The 20,454-nt window shown below is 35.3% G+C and overlaps 1 protein-coding gene across 3 annotated transcripts in view; it reads right to left on the reverse strand.

Moving 5' to 3' along the window:
- LOC6646576 (mucin-5AC) overlaps positions 1–17,250 on the reverse strand; it is a 29,560-nt gene extending 12,310 nt beyond the window's left edge. For all 3 annotated transcript variants that reach the window (XM_023178130.2, XM_047010541.1, XM_047010542.1), the window contains exons 1-3: positions 17,223–17,250; positions 16,079–16,187; positions 43–578 (exon numbers count right to left, since the gene is read on the reverse strand). In XM_023178130.2, coding sequence (XP_023033898.2) covers positions 43–578; positions 16,079–16,187; positions 17,223–17,225 — 648 coding nt within the window. In that variant the 5' untranslated portion in view covers positions 17,226–17,250. The remainder of the gene's footprint in view (positions 1–42; positions 579–16,078; positions 16,188–17,222) is intronic.
- Positions 17,251–20,454: the final 3,204 nt, after the last annotated feature.

Genomic DNA, 20,454 nt, shown 5'->3' on the forward strand with positions numbered 1-20,454 from the left:
AAACAATGATAACTCCTTATCAAAAACCAATCTTTTTTTTACCTTTGCAATATCTTCCTGTGAGTCTACTAATTTCGGCTGTCCTCTCGATGTTACGACTGGATTGGGTGGTACCCGAAGCTCCGGTGGTGGAGGTATATGCTCTACTTGTGCTTGTATGATTTGCGGTGGGGAGCGGTGATATTGGGGCGGAACTGTAGGTGCTTTTGAGGACGGAGAGGCGGCTGGACTTGAAAAAGCTGCCCCAAAGCGGACTCGACTGGGAACATGTTGTTGTGTCTGAGCGTGAGCGGGGCCGCGCTCAGTAGAGGTGTCCACCACCTCACAGCCCACGTTTCGTGGCCAGTCGCACGTTTGAAGCTCGTGTGAGTACATCAAACCACCAGTGCAACTCTCAAGTAGAGCACCACCAAAAACACAAACATAGTATTGTGTGCAATCCGTTGGGTGTGGGTAATAGCCGAATTCCTCTGGACAGTCAAAGCTGATTCCACTGGAGCTAGTTGGCTTAACATTTGTACCAAAACTTCGGGAACTTGTGATTCGTGAGGACCGTTTACTTTGAGCTGTTACCATTTCTGCCAAATATAAGAACAAAGAAAATAATATCTATCATTAAAATGTGTACGATAAAAACTTGAGGGGCATACTTATAACGACAAGCCGAATGATATTTTCAATGCTTATACGTATGCTTATACCTTGTATTTAGTTGGCAAGTGACGAAATTGCAAATGACGTTCCTACTAAAGAATTTGCAAAATTGTTGCTCGCTAGTTATTCCCCATGGACAGCCCTGAAGACTTACCCAAGATTGTCAAGATTGGGTTTTTTTTTTTAACCGAATGGACATCGGTTCTGCTGTTGATGCTGATGAAGAATGCATATTTTTTTTGTGGGGTACATACATTTTGGCACCTTTAACGTATAATTTCCCCCTATCGGTGCATTGCATAAAAAACAAAAAACTAAATAAAAGTGGAAACACTTTACATCTATACTTTTTCTATCCTAGGTCACAGAAAACACTATGAACCGTGTTTGATACTACCATACAAACAATTGATGCTGTTTCCCACAATCAGAAAAATAACCATTAGATTCAGTTTGACAAAATATAACATACTGTGGGAAAACAACAACTATGTTAACAGGCTATCAAATTAAACTAGGCTAAGTGTAAATTAGCTTGGAGTTTCAGAGTTTCCGTCCGGGTATTATTTGCTCTAAGAAATGTTGTGTGCCTTTGTATTGCTAGAAACCCTGTTTTCTAATACTCACTTTCCAGTAATCGTGTCAAGGCTGCCCGAGGAAATCTAGTTAGCATGCAGTGGCGACGGCACGCTCCACAAATTGTGTAATTAACAGTCACAGTTGTAGTCTGAGGTCTTCAACTGACAACTTCGCACTGCAATGACCGAGTCTGAGTGATATACTGCGGTGGTGGTGCACAATGAAAGCTAATCACGTGCCATCGGCGGTTGGCCATGCAAAAGCCAAGATTCGCCATCAGCACTAGCTTGGATGACATTTGTATTTGTATTAGCCAGCGTCGCAGTTGCCACGGCATATTTGCTGATTGTTTGTTACTTATTTTTTGTTGGCTTGTTTTCTTGCATTTTGCTATTGTGTTGTACTTTCTGCTCCACTGAACAAACAATATACATATGTTTGTATGTACATATATACTATAGTCAATGTATCCGTAAACTTATACATACATTACTTGGCCACAGCCATAGCTAGAGCTTGTCTTGAGCTGTTATGCAATGTTCAGTAATTCGGCCATAAGGCTGATTGGCTTTTTTGCAAGTTTGCATAGAGCTTGTCATTTGCTTTCGTTAGTTTTTTGTCGTTTAAAATAAGTGCAGTGTATTACGGTGTTTTTATTAATACATACATACACACATACCCCAATAAATAAATATCAATTGGATAACCATAAACAAAAGTGGTGTCAAAAGGTGCTTAAAGTCACAATGATGCATTCCATTAACAAGAAATTGTCAAAGATGAGCAGCATGACGCATTTCATTATCAATTTATTTAAATGACACCACCTTAAATGATATTTAACATTTAAAATCAATAAAAATGTCTATATTAAATCGTTGAATATTTATAAGTGAACCTCGAATGGTTGCGGACAAAAAGCGCAGAGAAACCAAGCCAAACATACTCAAATGCCTCAGAAAAAAAGTTACTAGCTTAGTTTTATTTAAGTGGCAAAACATTTTCAATGTGAAAGGTGTTACAATATGTTAAGTTTGATTAAATAAGTGTTTAACATTTTGAATGACCTAAACTACATTCAAAACATGTTAAATATTCACACTAAAAAATGGACTGGATAACAAATTTTACTCAGATTAGCTCAAATTAATAGTTTTTATTTTTTTTATGTTATTATTGAGAGCATTCTGCTTAAATTTGTACGAAAATACTGCACTAATTTTTTATACATGGTCAATTTTTTTTAAAAAATAACTAAGAATCAACTGAATTTTAACGTCAATGATCAGACAATATTTGTTAGCATTCGTTTTTTTTTTTTGTTTTAAATTAAATTAATGTTATAATTTTTCTTTGCAAAGAGCTTTTGGAGGTTACTTATTAAAATGGATTACAAACAATAACATTTTAGACTGTATTGGGTTTCGCTGGGAGCGGTCCGCAATTAAACATTCACGCTCATTTTCCAACCTGGCAAAGCGGAAGTATAATTCGTTGGTTAGACTGCACTCTTGGTTTTATGTTTAACCATATGTACAAATCAATGAGAGGGTGTTGTAGCTGTTGAACAACGTAACGCGATGACTGTAATGCCAGATCCAATTATTGCTCTTGTTGTTTATATATATGTACATCAAACCAATTTTGTTTTGTTTTTTGTAAAAGTATTGTCTAATGAAACAATCAACTCAACTAAAGGCAATCTAAGGCAGTCTAACAATCTCTTTCCATGCGGAGGAAGTTTTAGTCATCTTTTAGGTTGGGGGGGGGGGGTCCTTTCCAAAAGACTACAAACGAGCTCCAAATCATAGCAATATCATATTTTTCATATTTCCATAATTTGTCTAACCAAAACAAGTTTTAACACTTTATACCATTTCTCATTTTTAGATTGAAGAAAACTGCATATCGCATGTAAACAAAATTTCAAATGACAATACGTTACTACCAATAGAACCAGAGAAACCCTGAAATAAAGCCAATAAAATGAAATGCCCACGACCAGTGAATAGTTGTGTGAAAGTACCCACAAAACAGGAATTATTCAGCACCTGACCATGGTTTGCTTTCTTTTTTTTTTTTTTGGTTTTGGTGAATGCTATACTTAATGTGTTTCTGGCTCAAGCTGCAAGCGCTTTTGACTATTATGTAAGAAGGCTATTGCTAACTGGCTCAGCATTTGAAAAATACCAATACCTGCATATCTAATACAAATGCGCACGTCTGCATTTATACTCGAATGAATATGTATAAAAAAAAGGCTCTTCAAAAATGTATTACGGGCACATGTGTACGAAAGTCCAAAAAGTAAAAGTATTTCGAAAACCATCATGGGTCGCTAACTACAATTGTGCCGTAGTTTACATAACAGTACAAATTTAGAGTTTGATTAATCAGTGTTATCTGAACGGGGTTAAACATAGCTTAAGGCGTAATCCATTATATAGACTAATGCTGATAAAAAAGAAGCTTACTAAACAGCTCCATTCTTAAGATATATTTAAATTACTGACAAATGGAATAGCCTTTCTTTCAAGTACGATTTTACGACACAGAACGCCATCTGATGTCTACTCAGTATAATTTACTACCATAACTTACAAGACTATTAACATGCACTGTAAGCATAGATTAAATCATATTTATGTGTTTATGAGTATAATTTTTTTGAGTATGCTTAGACATAGTTTTGATTTTAACCAGTGGAGTTAATATTTTCACCGAAAATAATGCAATACAAAATAAAAAGAGCAAGTATACAAGTACACATCTAAGCAAAATAGGAGCAGAGTGAATGTTGTTTAGACCCAGCAACAACTAAAATTTGGCGACAAAAAACTTTGAAATAACAAGCATGCAAAAGTGGGTCAAACTAAGAGAATGTTGCATAACAGACAACACTCACTAAGCCTCGTATTTCAATTTTTTTCTAGTTGCAGCAGCTGGACCACGCGTCGTACCGTCGCCGCAAACGACAGCTTTGTGGCGCAAGGCCTCAAAGAGTGCATTTAAAATGCAGCGCGCAGCGCCACGCCTACTTCAAAATCGATCACTTTCGCTTACCTCAGTTGCAACTGTATAACTGTATGTATAGAGTGTATGTATGTATCTATCGGCAATGCAATGTCTGCGCTTCGTGTGTCGCATTCACAATAAGTAGACACCGAGTAGTATTCCGTTCCCTCTGGTTCGTTATAGGCCAGGCCATTCCGATAGGCAGTACCCATGTTTAGGCTGCATGTGAATGGGGTGCAACCGCGATTGCGTCGCGTGATCTACTCCATAAATATTAACTCATTTCGATGTCGTAAAATGCTTTAAGGGGCTTTTCCTTCAATTGAACAATTGTATTGTTTCGTAGTATGTACATGGGTGTAGTTTGTTTTCGAAACGAAGCTTGTGGCAGTTGCTACTAGCATAGCAAACAGAGAATACAAACTGTGGTCAAAGGAACTAAAGTTGTGCAGACCTCAAGTCGAAAAGTCTTTAAAACAAACACTGTGTACTTTGGAGAACTTGAATTTACATACAGCAGAAAAAATGTATGCTTCAGCGGACAGTTACTGCTTCAGCCATGTACCTATGGCTCGTCTTAGAGTTCAACTCAATTTGAAAGGAAAACGCCCCACTGACTACAACTTTTCAATTGGCCCCAACAACGTGGATAGGTCAAGGTACTTGAAGACAAATAGACAAACAGCGTTGCGGTGGTTGCGTCTTCTTCGCCACTACGCGATGCCAGCAATTCGTTATAGCTCGTTAAGGTTTGTGCCGAAAATTTTAACGATTTGGATGTTGTTGGACATTGGATAAAATAATAATTATGCATATTTATGTACATGTAAAGCAGTTTGCAACAACCAATTGTATTACATTTTTTTTTGATACCCTCTTTAAAAAAAAAATCTAACTTTCATTGTACAAAAGGATTATAGTTACTATTCCTACAAAAATTGGACCTAATCTTGGTCAATACAGAGGGCTAAGCTGACTGGCTATCCTTACATGCGGCTTAAAATGTCTTTGCAACGACATTTCTGAGTAGACGGCAGGTAATATTAAATTCCTTTCACTTTTCATATGACTGATAAGCACCAAGTAACAAACGCTTCAACATTGAGTAAATGTAATACATGCTACATGTGTCCGATTTGAAAGCAAGATTATGCCGGAAATATCTATAGAAATTATAAAACATATGTACATACATATGTGCTTATACATATGTGCGTGTAGTGGTATTTTGTAATTTGCAACCCTAGATTCAGAAAACTTTAACTATGTGTAGCGACGTTTAGTGTCACTGTAAGGGCCATTCAATTATTAACAATCAATAGAGTTTTCACAATTAATTTCGATTCATCCTCAAGCAAAACTACCTAAGTACCTATTCAGTTTTCCGCCCAAAAGTGATGATATACATTTTTTGACCAGTGCAAACACCTATTTAGAGATTTCTCGTTATAAGAGTCACAACCTTTTTTCAGTGCGCTGTCCCGGTAGTCACAGCTTTTATGTGCGGTTCAATTTTACGGTGTGTCATGGTTTTGGCAAAAGATGAAAAGGCTGCATCGTAAAAGTTCATTACTCAGTGCCATAAGCAGGAGAAGCATTGTGGTTTTCTTGCACTTTATGTGAACGGTGGCATGACTGGCGGTGACTTTATTTTAATCTCTTCTTGGCACACGGGCGGCGAGAAAATGGTGTTTAATGACTTAAGAGATATGCGTGAGGATTTTAATTATCATATTATACATGACCGAACTTTTTCAATAAAATCTTCTTGGTCAGACTTCAATGTATGTACCAGTAAATCTCACCCGCTACGTGAATTCCATTGGCATTAAATAAGAGCCACTTCGAATTCATGTACATACAAATATCTGCCAAATTTATGCCAGTTTTGTGTGTCAATAAGAGGACTCTTCATGATTACGTATAAGCAATTTTGTGAAAAAGCATAAGCATGTAGGCCTTCCGCATTGAAAAGAAATTGCGTACAATTGTCTCAACGCAATAAATAATTTCTTTGCACATCTGCTTAGGTGATGGGAAATCCGTAACCATTGAAAAATTGGGCCATTCGCAAGATAGACCCAACATAGTCTCTTCGACCCACGGGCATATTTGGGAATCGTGACTGCTGTCACAGCCATCTCTCTGGCTGCGTAGTGCGTGGGGTTGGTGTGATGTCTTTAGTCGTAGCAGTAATACTGTAAGCTTTGGCTAAATGATCACTGCACGTCCCAGACATTTCAATTGCCGCATATGCAACTAGAAAGTCATGGATTAAAATAATGGCCATGGATGATGTAAGCAGCAAAGTGAGCGTTTGGTTATCATTGTAATGATATCTAATAATGTACATAGGTACATATATTGCAAAAATTTCCTTATGTTTTTAGCTTAAATTAAATAAAATACTTTTACTAGCCAATACCTAGGTTCTTAAGTGTCATTATACATGGTATGCACCTTAGTTGTTTTGAGTCTTTTATGCTCAATTAAAGTTTCGCATAGCGGTTTACGGGGAGAATCTCTTGGGAATATGCATATTAGTAGCTTGTGCGTGCATTGGTATTAAAATAAGAACTCCTCATTCAATGATGTAATTCATGCAGTCTTCTGTTGCCATTAATTTTCAAATAACAGACTGGGCGGAATGCCAAATTATTACTTAAGTTTTGGTTTATACATACTACAAATCTAAATATCAAAAGTCAAGCAAAGGCCACTAATTCAAAACTTTCAAACTATGGCAAAAAAAAAAAGAAAAACAATCGGCCAGCCCATACCAACTTTGCTTTGCATAAAAAAAATGGAGAACCCCATTTGATAAAACGCCTATTTACTATACTATTTGCTATAGAAATATGTATAGCAAACCTAACGCTGAAAACACAAAGTAGCAGGCAGATGGGTTAAGAACTGATCCAGCCGTGATCTACCTTTATACAATGTCGCTTTAATTGTAATCTTGGCAAACAGTATCGACATGATATATGTATGTACGAAACTGCCCAAACCCACAAATTGTTGTAAGTTGGCATTAAATAGAATCTAAAAGTGAATGGCTTGCGAATATGGAACCGCAGCACATTTTGGGTGTGCCAACGGTTTGGCTTCAAAGTGAAACCAATATATATTCAAAGTACTACCACACAGAGTTGGTTCACTGACTTGCATGTTTCTAGATACATTATCTTAATGATCCTTGTGCCCATTTCGTGCGACTTAATTAAATAAAGCACCCAAAAAATTAAACGTTTTGCCCGTCACAGTTCAACTACAGGGGTATATAAAAAATTGAGTTTACTCTAGCTACTTATACAAATGACATTTTAATAAGGTTGTGTTTTTGTATGTAGGTATTAAGTAGATTAAATATGCTTTGTTGCTAACCACTATTGAATAACGTTCTCAGAAACAAGATTTAGAAACGATTTCAGGGTCACTCCAACGCCTCAGCAGAGCAGCGGCCTATAAATGGCGATAGTATCGCGAGTCGAGGCGATTGTGCAAGAGAACGACGCCAACATATAGCAAATGACAGAAACAATTATTGTCTCTACAACAAACCGTCAGGCAGTCCCAGTCTGTGTCGGCGTTAGCATTGTAGCCAAGTTGAGTCTGCGGTAACGTGGTTAACAAAAAATTCTACGACAAAAAGTTTTAAAAATAATTACACACTAACAAAGCAATAAAAGCAAAACGAACTACTTTTTTTTTGTTTAATCGACTATTAATGTAGTTGTTTTCCTTAGATACAGTAGCAATCAGTAGAAACAAGCGCACAGGGGTTCTTGAATTAGAATTTGTTAATTATAATCCATTTATATCTTTTATTTTGTATATACATACATAAGTATATCTTATACTGGGAATTAAACCAAGCACATGTTGAAAAAATATTATGATTATGCAATCTAATGCGACTGCCATAGTAGCGATTGGTATGACTCACAGCATTACAAATCTAAAAGCCTTTAACGGCTAATGGTCTATTTGATTGCCAAACCCAGCAAGCAATTGAAACAAAATCGAAAGGTTGTCCGCTTTGGTGCCAATTGTAAAGCATAAAGTAACAGGGAATTGTTAATTATAGGTCTTGTTTGAATTCGACTTTGAAGGACTTTGAAAGTCGTCAATCTAATGGAGCTTTGCAAATGCAAACTCTCTTTGATTTAATCACATTCTAACTAAAAATTAATGTTGCTAGCTAGTTTATGATAGAAACAATTTATGCATGCGCAAGACAGATGAAAAAACCAATAGCTAAATTTGTATAGAATGGCCTTACCTAGCTGACCTTTACATTTGATGTGATGATTAGTATCAAGACTGAATCGATCAACAGCTTAATCATTAAGTTAAAAACGAAACATTTTGTATAGACAAAAGCCCTCCATTCTAATTATCAGCCTCTTAGGCGGTGTCAGTATACGTTTTCATGTACGTACAATGTATCAATAAATTGTAATCGCAAAGCGAGGAAATTTTTCCGACAATTTCCAGACTGAATGGTTTTACCGTTGAACTTGAACTGTTGACGCCCGTGTTCAGTGGGAACAGGTAAAATCAGTCAACACCGTAACAATGACAAAATGAATAAAAAGCCAAAACCAAAAAAGCAAAAATAGCGTTTTCCAAGATGCTGTGTCGGCTTTCAGGTTTGCCTGCAACTGGTTAAACCACTGTCAATTACAACTTCGACCATGATGCTTTCATTTGGGGTCATATACCTATAACATCTGGACGCACATTGAGTGGGGAAACCAACTTTTATTTTTAACTGAGGGGATTTGTTTTATGCTATTAGTTTGTGTATTCCAAAAAGCTTTTAACTACAGCAATTAAGAACTTCGTAGCACTCTGGGCAACTTACACATGGATTATTCAAAGCAACAAGAAAAGTACATGTAGACACTTTAAGTTGGAGATAATACCTAACGAAATCTCACTACATTCGAAAATACCAACAATAATTAACCCAATAAATTTATGTTTTCAAATCTACGACAAAGGTTCATTAATAACTTTTTATCAAGTTGTTTAATTGGCAAAACAAACGCTACGAAGGCAACGACCAAACAAAACCGCAACTCACAAATTTAGATAGATAGAAACCGCCATAAACATATACATCCAAATATACAGCTGAATATGTGCATGTTTATAAAATAAAAAAACCAAGCATACAGAAAATAAAAATCAAAACTTGAAAAAATATTGATGTTAATCTAACAAGTAACTTAAATTAATTTTGCTCAAATTTATTTACCAACTACCAAACAAATTCTCGGTAATGTTAACAAAATGTATTGATTTTTAAATATTTGTGGTTGTACTTAAGCAACCAGTGAAACGCCAAAGTCAAGGTCAAAATCTAATATTATTAGCCATCAGTAGGGTCAATTAAAGATTGTCTTATGAACTTGTGAATTATCTAGCTCAACCTTCTCTATCTCTCTGCGTCTTACCCTTGAAAGACAAGTTCCTTAGGCCAAACATATATCTTGTGTTGTCGTACCATGTCAAAAGAATAAACATCGGAAAGTGTTTCACCAGTTTGGGTAAACCACTTTTTGATTTTGATTGACTTCTGGTAGAAGATTTGGGTTTTTGCTTGGTTTCGCATTATTTTGTGGAGTCTTTTAATAACTCGATGACTAACATGTGCCATGCGTTCATTAAAGCGGACAACATTTTGTTCAAAGTTATTTGCCTTTAGTCTTTTATCCGGTTTGCGTGATTGTGTTGCGTTGATCTAACATTTTTAAGACTATTTAATTAAATATGCGAAATTTTAAACGGCATTTCGGGGTATAAAGGTAGTGTTACCTCATAATATCTCGATATGAAATGTGACTAAAAAATATTTCAAGGCTAGTTTTTAATCACGGATAATTCTTTGCGCGTCTTTATTATGAATTTGGCTACTCAGTAGAAGGACACAGTTGTCGATAACAACATCACCCTCTTGACTGTATCGGTGAAGTAAAAATGTCATAAACTCGGCGAAACATGTACGTACACATGTAACGAACTTATCAGTGTCACATCTGCTTGGCTGAGCTATGTATGTTTTTCCAATTCACTTTGAACAAGAGTAAAAGAATTCAGGGGACTGTGGGATGTTGTCGCATATAAGCATACAAAAATTATTGTTGACATGTAATCAGGGCAATAGGATCACATAAACTACGGAAAGGTAAGCTCTACATAAAGAGTTGTCTGCGAATGCCATTGCCAGCGAAGTGTAAGTCCTACGCAATTCACAAGTTACTCGACGGCTTACGACAGGGCCAGACTAATTTATGGGCATCTACCACTAGTAACTTTTGCAATATTGTTTGTGTATTCTTGGATACACATGTCAAGAGTTATCCTTTTACAATTTTGTACAGCGAGAATTTATGTGGATAATTTAGTTTGAATTATATTACAATCATTAATTCATTTCGTTTTCTGTCAGATAGGTGTGATTGCTTTGTCCAGCAAATACAAATAATTTTCCCACGGAGCAAAAAGTTTGCAGCGACCCAGCCCCACCCATTGGATAATTTAAGGTGAGCATGTAAAAGCCTTGACTGCTGGTTAATCATCATTAATAAATCGCACACTGTTCAGTCTGATCTATTTTATCATGTACAAATTGATAGATCTTGCAAACTTTGTACATATTGACACAAAAATTACAAAATTCAAATGAATAAGTATTCTGTGACTGAATAAATCGACTTCGCACTGATCAGTAATTAACAACATTAAACAGCTAAGTGCAAGATAAATGAAAACACTAAACACAAGCCCACAGGGTTATAGCACTTTTTTTTATAATAACACTAAATTAATTAAGTATTATAAAATTCATAATGTTTAATAATTTTATATCAGTTAAATAACATCTGTTAAAAAGGGGAAAAAACGGTTTAAACGGATTTTTGGCAAACGCAAAATTTTGACTATGCACCGACAGAATACAGTTGCCAAAATATATGTATAACGGGCAGAGGAAAGCGTTTCCAAACTTATAATCTTTTGCAAATTGAGATGGTTGTTCGTCTATAAATAGTCAAATAACATAAGAATAGCATTGCCAAATTTTGAAGCCATCGCTTGGCAAATATCTAAATATTACAAGTTATTGAAAATTATGGTCATACGATCTCTCTTATGAAAGCTGTAATGGCAACGATACCTATACGCTAAATTTCAGGTCAGTAGCTTGAAAGTCCAGAAGAGATCGCATTATCAAGCGACAAGCCATACGACTTTGTCTTAAGTAGTTAAGAATGTTTAAGTTGTGGAAGATCCCGTTATTGTAAAAATATAACAAAGTCCCATAAAAGACAACAGCCTCATTATACTCATAATGCTCATAATATGTACAAAATTCAGGTTATTAAATAACTAAAATGGCGGCTCTGATCGCAGTTGCCTGCAGTTCACCTTTATAAATAGAATTGAAAAAATCGAAGACATTCTTTTATCTGAAATGTTATTTTGAATGTCCACCACTTTGTCAATGATGTTGTAATATCGAAGACCGTAGACCTTGCCACATGTATATCATGCATATCCGTCCAACAAGCCTTTTAACTCTTGGAACCCAATGAGTATAAGTTTACCTTTCTATTTTACTGAACTCTGTGCATGTGCACTAATGACCTTGCAAGTATTGCAGCTGTGAAAAACAGCGAAACAGAAACCAAAAGCGGATAAACAAGTTAATGCATTGTCAATATTTTAAATAAACTACAATGTGGAATACTTTTTTAAAAACCTTTTCAAGGATATTTTTATCCTTTTCTTTTTTAACTAGTTAGAATGGGATACCAGCTGCAAGCATTTGGATTCTCAGATACGAATACTTAATGTACCTGGTAGAATAACACATATTTGTCAAGGACAATTATGGAAACTTTTTCCATTAGGGGCGAAAGATAAATTTAATTCTATATATTTTGTTGTTGTTTTATTTATAAAAATAGTTGTATGTGTGCACGTCAAAGTCTAAGTGTGTGTGACTTCGTTAAAAGCAACCATCCGTAAATGTGAAATACGCATAAAATAATCATTAAAATGAAAAGTCTTTTACGCAATCCCCACTTTAAACGAGAGAAAGACGTTGATCTGTGGCAGAGCGAAAAGTATGAGAGTGTTAAGTAGAGCAATGTAGCAAAGTATCGGCATGGTGTAATACTATATAATACTATAGACGCGTCAAATGCTTCATCCATAATGCATTGGTTTTCTTCAGAGTTGAGCATAGACAACGTTTTTAATAGCTTGCTCATTGCGAAATGGAAAAATTTGCTGTCATAATAATAATGAATGTGTGTACGCTTATTTTAATGCATTTCAAGGTGAATCGGGTGGTCTTTGTCGGTTGCATGTGAGTGTGGGTGCTGTAATCTATTGTAGCACCAAATATTTCCAAATTTGACGGAAATTATCTGCAACCATTCCATTTTCAGGGACTGTGTAGAAAAATTTGCAAATTTATGCTCAAGTTCGTTGCCTAAGTCTTTTGTTTCGCACCGTTTTTTGGTGTGAAAACGAAAGTGCACCACCTCTAGTTAGTTGCACTGAAGCCAAAGTTGCACCATACCAGCATATGTGTATGTATATATGTAAAATGTTCAAATTACAATTATTTTTAAAGTAGCCGGCTATTGTTGAAGTAGCTACCAAGTAATTTAATGTCAGTCTTCCGCATGCGCCATCACTTTCACACGGTAGGCATTGACACCGCCACTAACACAATACTGCTGTTACGAAGAAAGAAACCAATAATGGGAGCTTGGCTGATGCCTTTTCCCATTATGAAAGTTTTGCTGACATTGACATACTGTACTCCAACGTAATGAGATAACTTTAAGTCGATACAAATTTTAGAATATCCAATCCAATAATTCGGCAATAAACAAAACGTCTAATGAAATATGGGCATTTTATTGTGCAATTTAACACATTGTTATTTTTTCGACTTTACTTTCGCCTTTGTGTTTCACCGTTATTTTCGGCTGTCCAGGTGACAAGTTCACCTGCTTTCCTTTCCTGACTTGCACTGTGAACAGATATATATGTATAATTTCTCTCTAAGACTTGTGCGTGAAAATATTTTAAACTGAGTCAAAGTCATAAGGCTTTCCAGTCTACAGTCCTCAACTACCTGAAGTCAGCGAAGCAACACACCAACCGACCTTTCGTTAATTTGTAAAAATAACAACAAATTTTATTTTACTCAACGAAATGGAAAGTATTGTCACTGTCTCACTCAGCTGTATGTTATGTTTGATGGCTTTCTTTTTGACTTTTTATATACGTATACGTTTACCTACTTGAATTTATTATAACATTTTCTGTGGCCTCATAATAAAAAATTTGTCACGGAACGAAAAGTACGCTATACATACTGTTAAGCCATTCAGCCATTTATATCTCTATAAAAAATGCCATTGGAATAATTTTCAATATTCTTTTATATGCATATTTACAAATTTGCGTATGTATGTGTCCAGCAGCTTTGATCACTTTGACACGGTGCTTAACGCCATCATTCAACTATTACATAACTAGTAAGAGTTTCTATAGCTTCACTTTCACACATTTGCTTAAATTAGTGTGCTCAATTAAATAATAAAGGATGCGTTTCCTCTAATATGACTAATAAATGTATACAAAGAAAATGTGTATCCGAAAAGCGAAAAAATGTCATTAATATGTATTTGTGTACGAATTTTTTAAGTTGTTCGTTTCAAAATTTTTATTGGTTATATTAAGTACTTCTGTGTATAGATATAGAAAAACAATGATTTGAACTTGATGATAATTAATAGCGTTGGCATGAGCATTACATTAATATGAATATATAACTATTTGTATCTATATAGTTAATGGTATATGGCCCAAAAAACTCTGTTTCAGCCAGCGGATTGCTTTTGGCATATTTAAATACACAGAAACAATTAAGTGAGCTGTTTGTAAATTATTAACAGTTATTATAACCGCAATTCACTCGGTTATATATAAGAAAAAACTACAATCACACTCGGGCAAACACTTATTCAACTCATTCAAGCCAATTCAGTCGATGTATATAAATATATGTATATGTACCCACAAGTGTATGTATATTGTGTATGCAATTAATATTTGTGCCATAAGCTGGTTGACTGATTGGCATAACTTACATAAGTCTACTACCATTACCCAGCATAAAGAAAGAAACATATGAAAAAGTAGGGGCTCCGACTTATAGATACCCTCTAGTTACATTTTGCAATATGGAGCATTTGCTCCATATACTGTTTTTACAGTCATACCTTTCGAAGTTTATTAAAATATATATCACCTAAAGTCTGCAAGTTCTATGTCTGAACCAAGATCGTTACCCATTTGGTGGGTTTTATAACATTGTTATAACATTGTTTTTTTGTCGTATTTGCACATACCCGCTATACTTAAAAGGGTACGATTGACATTGTCTTGTTTGTGTAGTTTTGTGGATATTATGCTACTTATTATTAGATAAATAGAGCAGGTGAACAATTTGAATTTACATAGTGTGGTATTAGATAAGTTTAGATATTGGTATAGAGTTTAACCATCTTTCTTTTAAGATAAAACCATTTTTTGACAATCGATTAATCATAGCCAATTTCGTCACTATTCAAAGTTTCTATAAACGACTACTTTTTTTCTTTTTTATTGTTTTAAATTGTATACTTTTCTGCTTGCAAGCTGGAAATCAACACAGTATCTAGAATATACAACAAAATATTTCTTGGCAGTCTTTGGCAATGAACGTATTTATAATGCGGAGAGAAGAATACAAATGATTAAAAGATGTCTGGTTGAACTTCAGATATGTAGATATTGTTATCGCTACTCACTCCATAGATTTACTGAAACCAAAACAAGTTTGTATTGTTGTTTCTTTTTTTTTTCATATCCGTAATAAAGAAAACATTTCCATAATAAAGAATTTGAGTGCTAGCATAGAAGATTTGGTACCTGAGTGAGAGCGACGAATCTTTTGTGTGAAATATTCATTAATTTATTCATTTAAGACCATGGCTCCTGTTTCCACTTTTCCCAACGAAAATCAATTAATACAACCAAATCGCGTGTTATGGCCTGGTACTATATTTGAAAGAAAAACTTTAAACTTTAATAAATTCAGGTAATTGAACTTCTCCTATATACATACATGCATAAGTATGTAGGTACATACATGCACATCTTATGATATTACAGCTTTTCACAACACTTTAAGAAATGTATACAAGCTAAGCTTAAACCAAATCAAAATTTAACTAGATTACAAACAACATCAGACTTGGCCAAGCAATTGCAAGTTCGTTGACCAAGCGACCACTGCAAATTACGATTGCAACAAACACCTAAACGTGATTTGATTGTTGTTTGTTAGGTAAATTGAACAACATCCGTCAAGTGCTTGCCCAAGTCTGTGGCATTGTACCTATGTATGTTTGAAAGTACATCTAGGGATCCATGCAGGGTGGACCGAAAAACACGAAATTTCAAATATTGGGGTTAGCCTAATATTTTTTGTAAAACGATTAGCGTTTTAGGATATGTTATGGGCAGGCTGCAGAAACTTATTTTACTGCTTCTATGAATATTTAGCAACAAAAGTCTAATGAGATCTCGACCCACCCAAATGCATAAGTATGCAAACCTTTTTTTCCTGTGTGGTCTGGGCTTAAGTGCTATAAGATTATTTGCTTAAGTTCTAGTTTTTTTTTGCATACAGTGATTCAGCTCTTTTTCGTGTAGTCAAATTGGAGCTATTCATATTGTTGTTCTAACTTACCAGTCTTCGATAATAATAAACATAATCCCACCATCCAAAATAAACTCATTCGTTGTGTTGAAAACTCCATGTCGGCTGTTGTAGATGTAGCGCGTCGTCGTAACTGTAACTGTAAATTTAATTGATGTTGGTGGTTGGTTACTGCACTTGCTTTTTAAGATTAGTTCACAAAATGTAAAATACCAAAGCGACAATGGTCGCTGCAGTTAGCAGCAGCAGCAGTTGTCTTAGCTGGGAAAAGCTCAGTTGCAATCGCATATAAAGCTAAATAAAACCCAGCAAGAAGACAATGTTGCAATCTTGCAATACAGATTTTTTTTTTTTTTGGTTTTTTAAGCTTTTGTGTTACAATTTTGTTGGCTGTTGATTTTGTTTTAGCTGTGGCTGCTGCTGCACTTTATTTTTATTTATTTGACTGCAGTGACTGTCTCTATTATTGGGGCTTTCATTTGCGGTTTCAGACACAACGGCAGTGGCGACGGCGAAGTTCACACACATTGATTACAACACTTGGCCTTTTTCTGTAATTTTTGCATACAAAGTTGTTTTTGTTTTCAGTACATATTGTACATATTGGGCCGAGAGATTTACCAAACACAATACAGATACACATACATAATAAAACGAATTATCTATTTAGTATATATTTAATGAAAATTAGATTTTCCAAATTCACAGAGTCTCCTTGTTACTCTCGGGCAGTGGCAATAAACGTAAACGGAAAACTATGCGTGAGCGGGTTTGCTTTTTTCACATATACATACATACACTCTCGGCCAGTGTATTTGAAGAAAATACGCAGCAAAACAAAAACAAAACTTGCACGTTTTATTTATTTTTTTTTTTTTTTTTGGTTTAGCTTGTTGCTGTTTTTACATTTAGCAAAACTTTCTTTTTGATTTAAAGCGAGTGTACCCAGCGTTTGCTTTGAACCACAAAATGCAGTTGATGATTTTTTATGCACGATAATTTAGCGAAGAGCAATAGACGCGTATCTACTTTAGAGACAACCGAAATTTGGAAATCGATTTAGCACTTTGTAATTTTAAAATTCAATCATTCTTTAATTTGTGCGTGAGTCTTCTATGGCATAATGAACACAATGCAATGCAATTTTAGGTGTTTCGCGAAATTCGTTTCTTACCATGCGCAAGCTACCACACGTCCTAATCCGAGCAACTACAAAACGCGACTGTGCTGTGCGAAGCCAGGCCTGAGCTGAGCTGAGCTGGGGCTGGGGCTGAATGTGAGCTAACAGAGGAGCTGGGTTTTTGCTTCGTTTCAAACTTCGGCTTCAACGGTGTCTCTTAAGCTTTTGAAAGTAAGAGTGAAGCGGGTTTCATTTCAAAGCCGAAGTTTTGTGGCTAACTTATGTTACCATGCAGAGAATGTATAACAAGCCAAGTTGCTCTTAGTGAACAGTGAACAGATTGACAGCAAAAAGTTGGTTATATGTATATAGTTTATATTAATATATAGCTAAAAAACATTTACATACATATATATGTATGTACATATGTAGACCAGGGAAATTGAGTTACATTCTCGTAAAATTGTTCTTTACAGTCAATTGAAAACGAATTCCATCTTGATGAAATGACATATGCATTATTCTTTTCCTAGTTAAGCTATGTATTCAGTTTTTGGCACTCCCATGTAGTATTGCACCCACCGTTGGCATCGTGAATCGCAATGGAATATTTTGCCAAATTTATGCTATTACTTGTATACCTGGGTCGGTTGCTTGGGTGGTTTTCTTGTGCACAAACAAAAACCAGCACAAGCATACCTGCCCACCTGCCCACCAGCCCGCCTGGCCAGACAACTGTTTGCCATGCGCCTGGTATTTTCTATAGTGATTGTGAAATGTTGTTACAATTTAAACATTTTGCTTTGCAACTTACTGCTGAATCCGCAGTCAAAGTCTGAGAATGCCCCTGATGAAAAGTTGTTAGGCAAAGACAGTTTTATTTCTAGTAAGTTGAATAGCATTGATTACATGCAATTCCGTATTTTAAGAATATTTCAAATCAGATGTTAGATACATACATATTTAAACGGTAAGTAGAGTACAAGTAATTTTGAAAGTGAAACCGCGGTCAATCCGAACGGCCAACGGCCAAGAACTAGGCCAAGTCAGTCGACCAAAACAGAAAACAACAACAAGCATTGCCGGACAAAGCGAATAAGTAAAAGTCGATTTGGTTGGTGAGTGGCAGCCTAGACTCGGTAATTTTAATGAAGCACAATAGACAATTCTTATTAACTAATTTATTAACTGCTTAACTATGTTTCACACGATTCTAGCAAAATAATAAAAGACTATACCATATGCCTGTTTAAACATACATACATACATATATATATATCTATTCTTTCGTTTGTTTCGGAATTTTTCTTATTTTCTCAGTTGAGGTGATATGAGGTCAACATAGGACCTTCACAAGAAACTCAATCATATAGTATCTTGAACAAGCCTAAAGTACGTTAGTCTCTTTTTTTAGGGATTTATTTACTATTTCTGAGTGCTGTTCATAGTTTATGTTGATTAACACGGTTTCTCCCTGTTCCCTATGTACCAACAAATCTGTTCGCAGTTTTAAACAAGCAGTTATAATGTATAATGGGCAATTTCACAAACGATTTTTTTTATTGCTGCTTAATGTCTTAATTACGAAATTTTAGCCAACGACAGTCGAAATCTTTATGAGTAGCTTACAAATGTCTTAGTCGTTTTCGTTTTCGATCTCGGTTCCGCGAACAATTGCAAAAACTTTGACAGCGCCCATTTAAATATCTGCATTCACTTTGTACATACTTTTATGCAGTACAAATTTATCAACACGTAATTATAATGTTTCCTCCAAACATCGATTTTTTTTTTACATACATACATGTAAGTAAATGTAAAATTCAGTGATTAAGAACGTTTGCACTGACTAGCTATGTATTTGTGTTTCACTACTTACAACTATTGAATTACCAATCAAATACTGACATTGAAAACAAAATTTGTTTTGTAGGCTTTTAAGCCTAAAAGTAAACACGAACCTACAAAACTTACATTTCATTTACAGGGGCCTTCCTATCTAAAAATTGTACTCATTGTGTTCATTGGTATATCACTTTAGAATCACCTTTATTGAATGCTCCTATTTTATATACCCTATGTGAAGTTGAGGAAAATGACCCTACTTGTTTAACTCCCTGTTGATCTCCACTCGCTGAACGATTATGACCCTACTTGTTTAACTCCCTGTTGATCTCCACTCGCTGAACGATTTTAAATTAATCAAGACTTTAAAAAAGTCATATATATTGGAAGAAAAAAACAGGCAACATTAACATCTTATCTAAGCACACTGTATTGTAGGGTATAAAGGCTACGCTGTGGAATCAAAGCGTTAATAAAATATAATTTTTAACGTATACGATTGCCTCTAATGCCTTTGATATGAATGACAATTCAATCAAAATCAGTTAGTCAGCTTTAATTTTTGCGGTTGTGAACTTAATTGGTATTATCGAAAATAAAATATACACTTCCAGCCAAATTTCTAAAAGACTTTTGAAAATGGGCCCAAACATTTTGCGATATTTGACTTTGAAACTCACAACCAAATACCACCAAATACCAAAGTATGTTAATTGACTTGCCCTTGTCAATACAATTCGCTTGACTTTGGACACTTGTACTTCAATTTATTGCACCCGTTATTGCGGTAGTGATACAAATAGTCCACTCACAAATTTTTGAGGCGTGAATTTAATAAAATGAGCCACATACATACATACCTAATGCTTTTATGGAGAACAATCAAAGTAATTTTCGGTATTTGCCTTTCTAATATAAGTTAAATTAATGATGTAGACTTCATTCACACATAAACGACAGGAAGTAACCATACAATTCCGAATAGATAAAGTCGCTTTTTTATACCCTTAAGTAGACTTGGAGAGGATATGTGTTCTTTATGAGATCGGTAATACCCCGCTGCAAGGAGATATAACCACTTGGTAAAGCTGGGATTTTAAGGCATCATCGGACGAAAATCAGAACTGCAACTGCAAGATACAACAATAATAAAAACAGTAAGCGTTGTGAATACAACGAATGCCAAACAAAGGTAGCTCAAGCCAACTTGCTGACCTTCTCCTTCTTTACAGTGTGGCGTGACGGTGTCGCAATCGGCAAAAAGTCAGAACTGGAGGCACTGCAATTCACGTTTTGACAACAGCAAAAGTGGAGCGGTGAGGTGGAGTATCCGTGTGCTAAGACTTGCGCACTCACACTATACAATTGTGTATATATTTAAACACATACATATATAGGAATATGAATATACATGTAAATTACACAGAAATGCATATATGTA

This window comes from Drosophila willistoni (assembly GCF_018902025.1).
Source record: "Drosophila willistoni isolate 14030-0811.24 chromosome 2R unlocalized genomic scaffold, UCI_dwil_1.1 Seg167, whole genome shotgun sequence".
Taxonomy (NCBI): domain Eukaryota; kingdom Metazoa; phylum Arthropoda; class Insecta; order Diptera; family Drosophilidae; genus Drosophila; species Drosophila willistoni.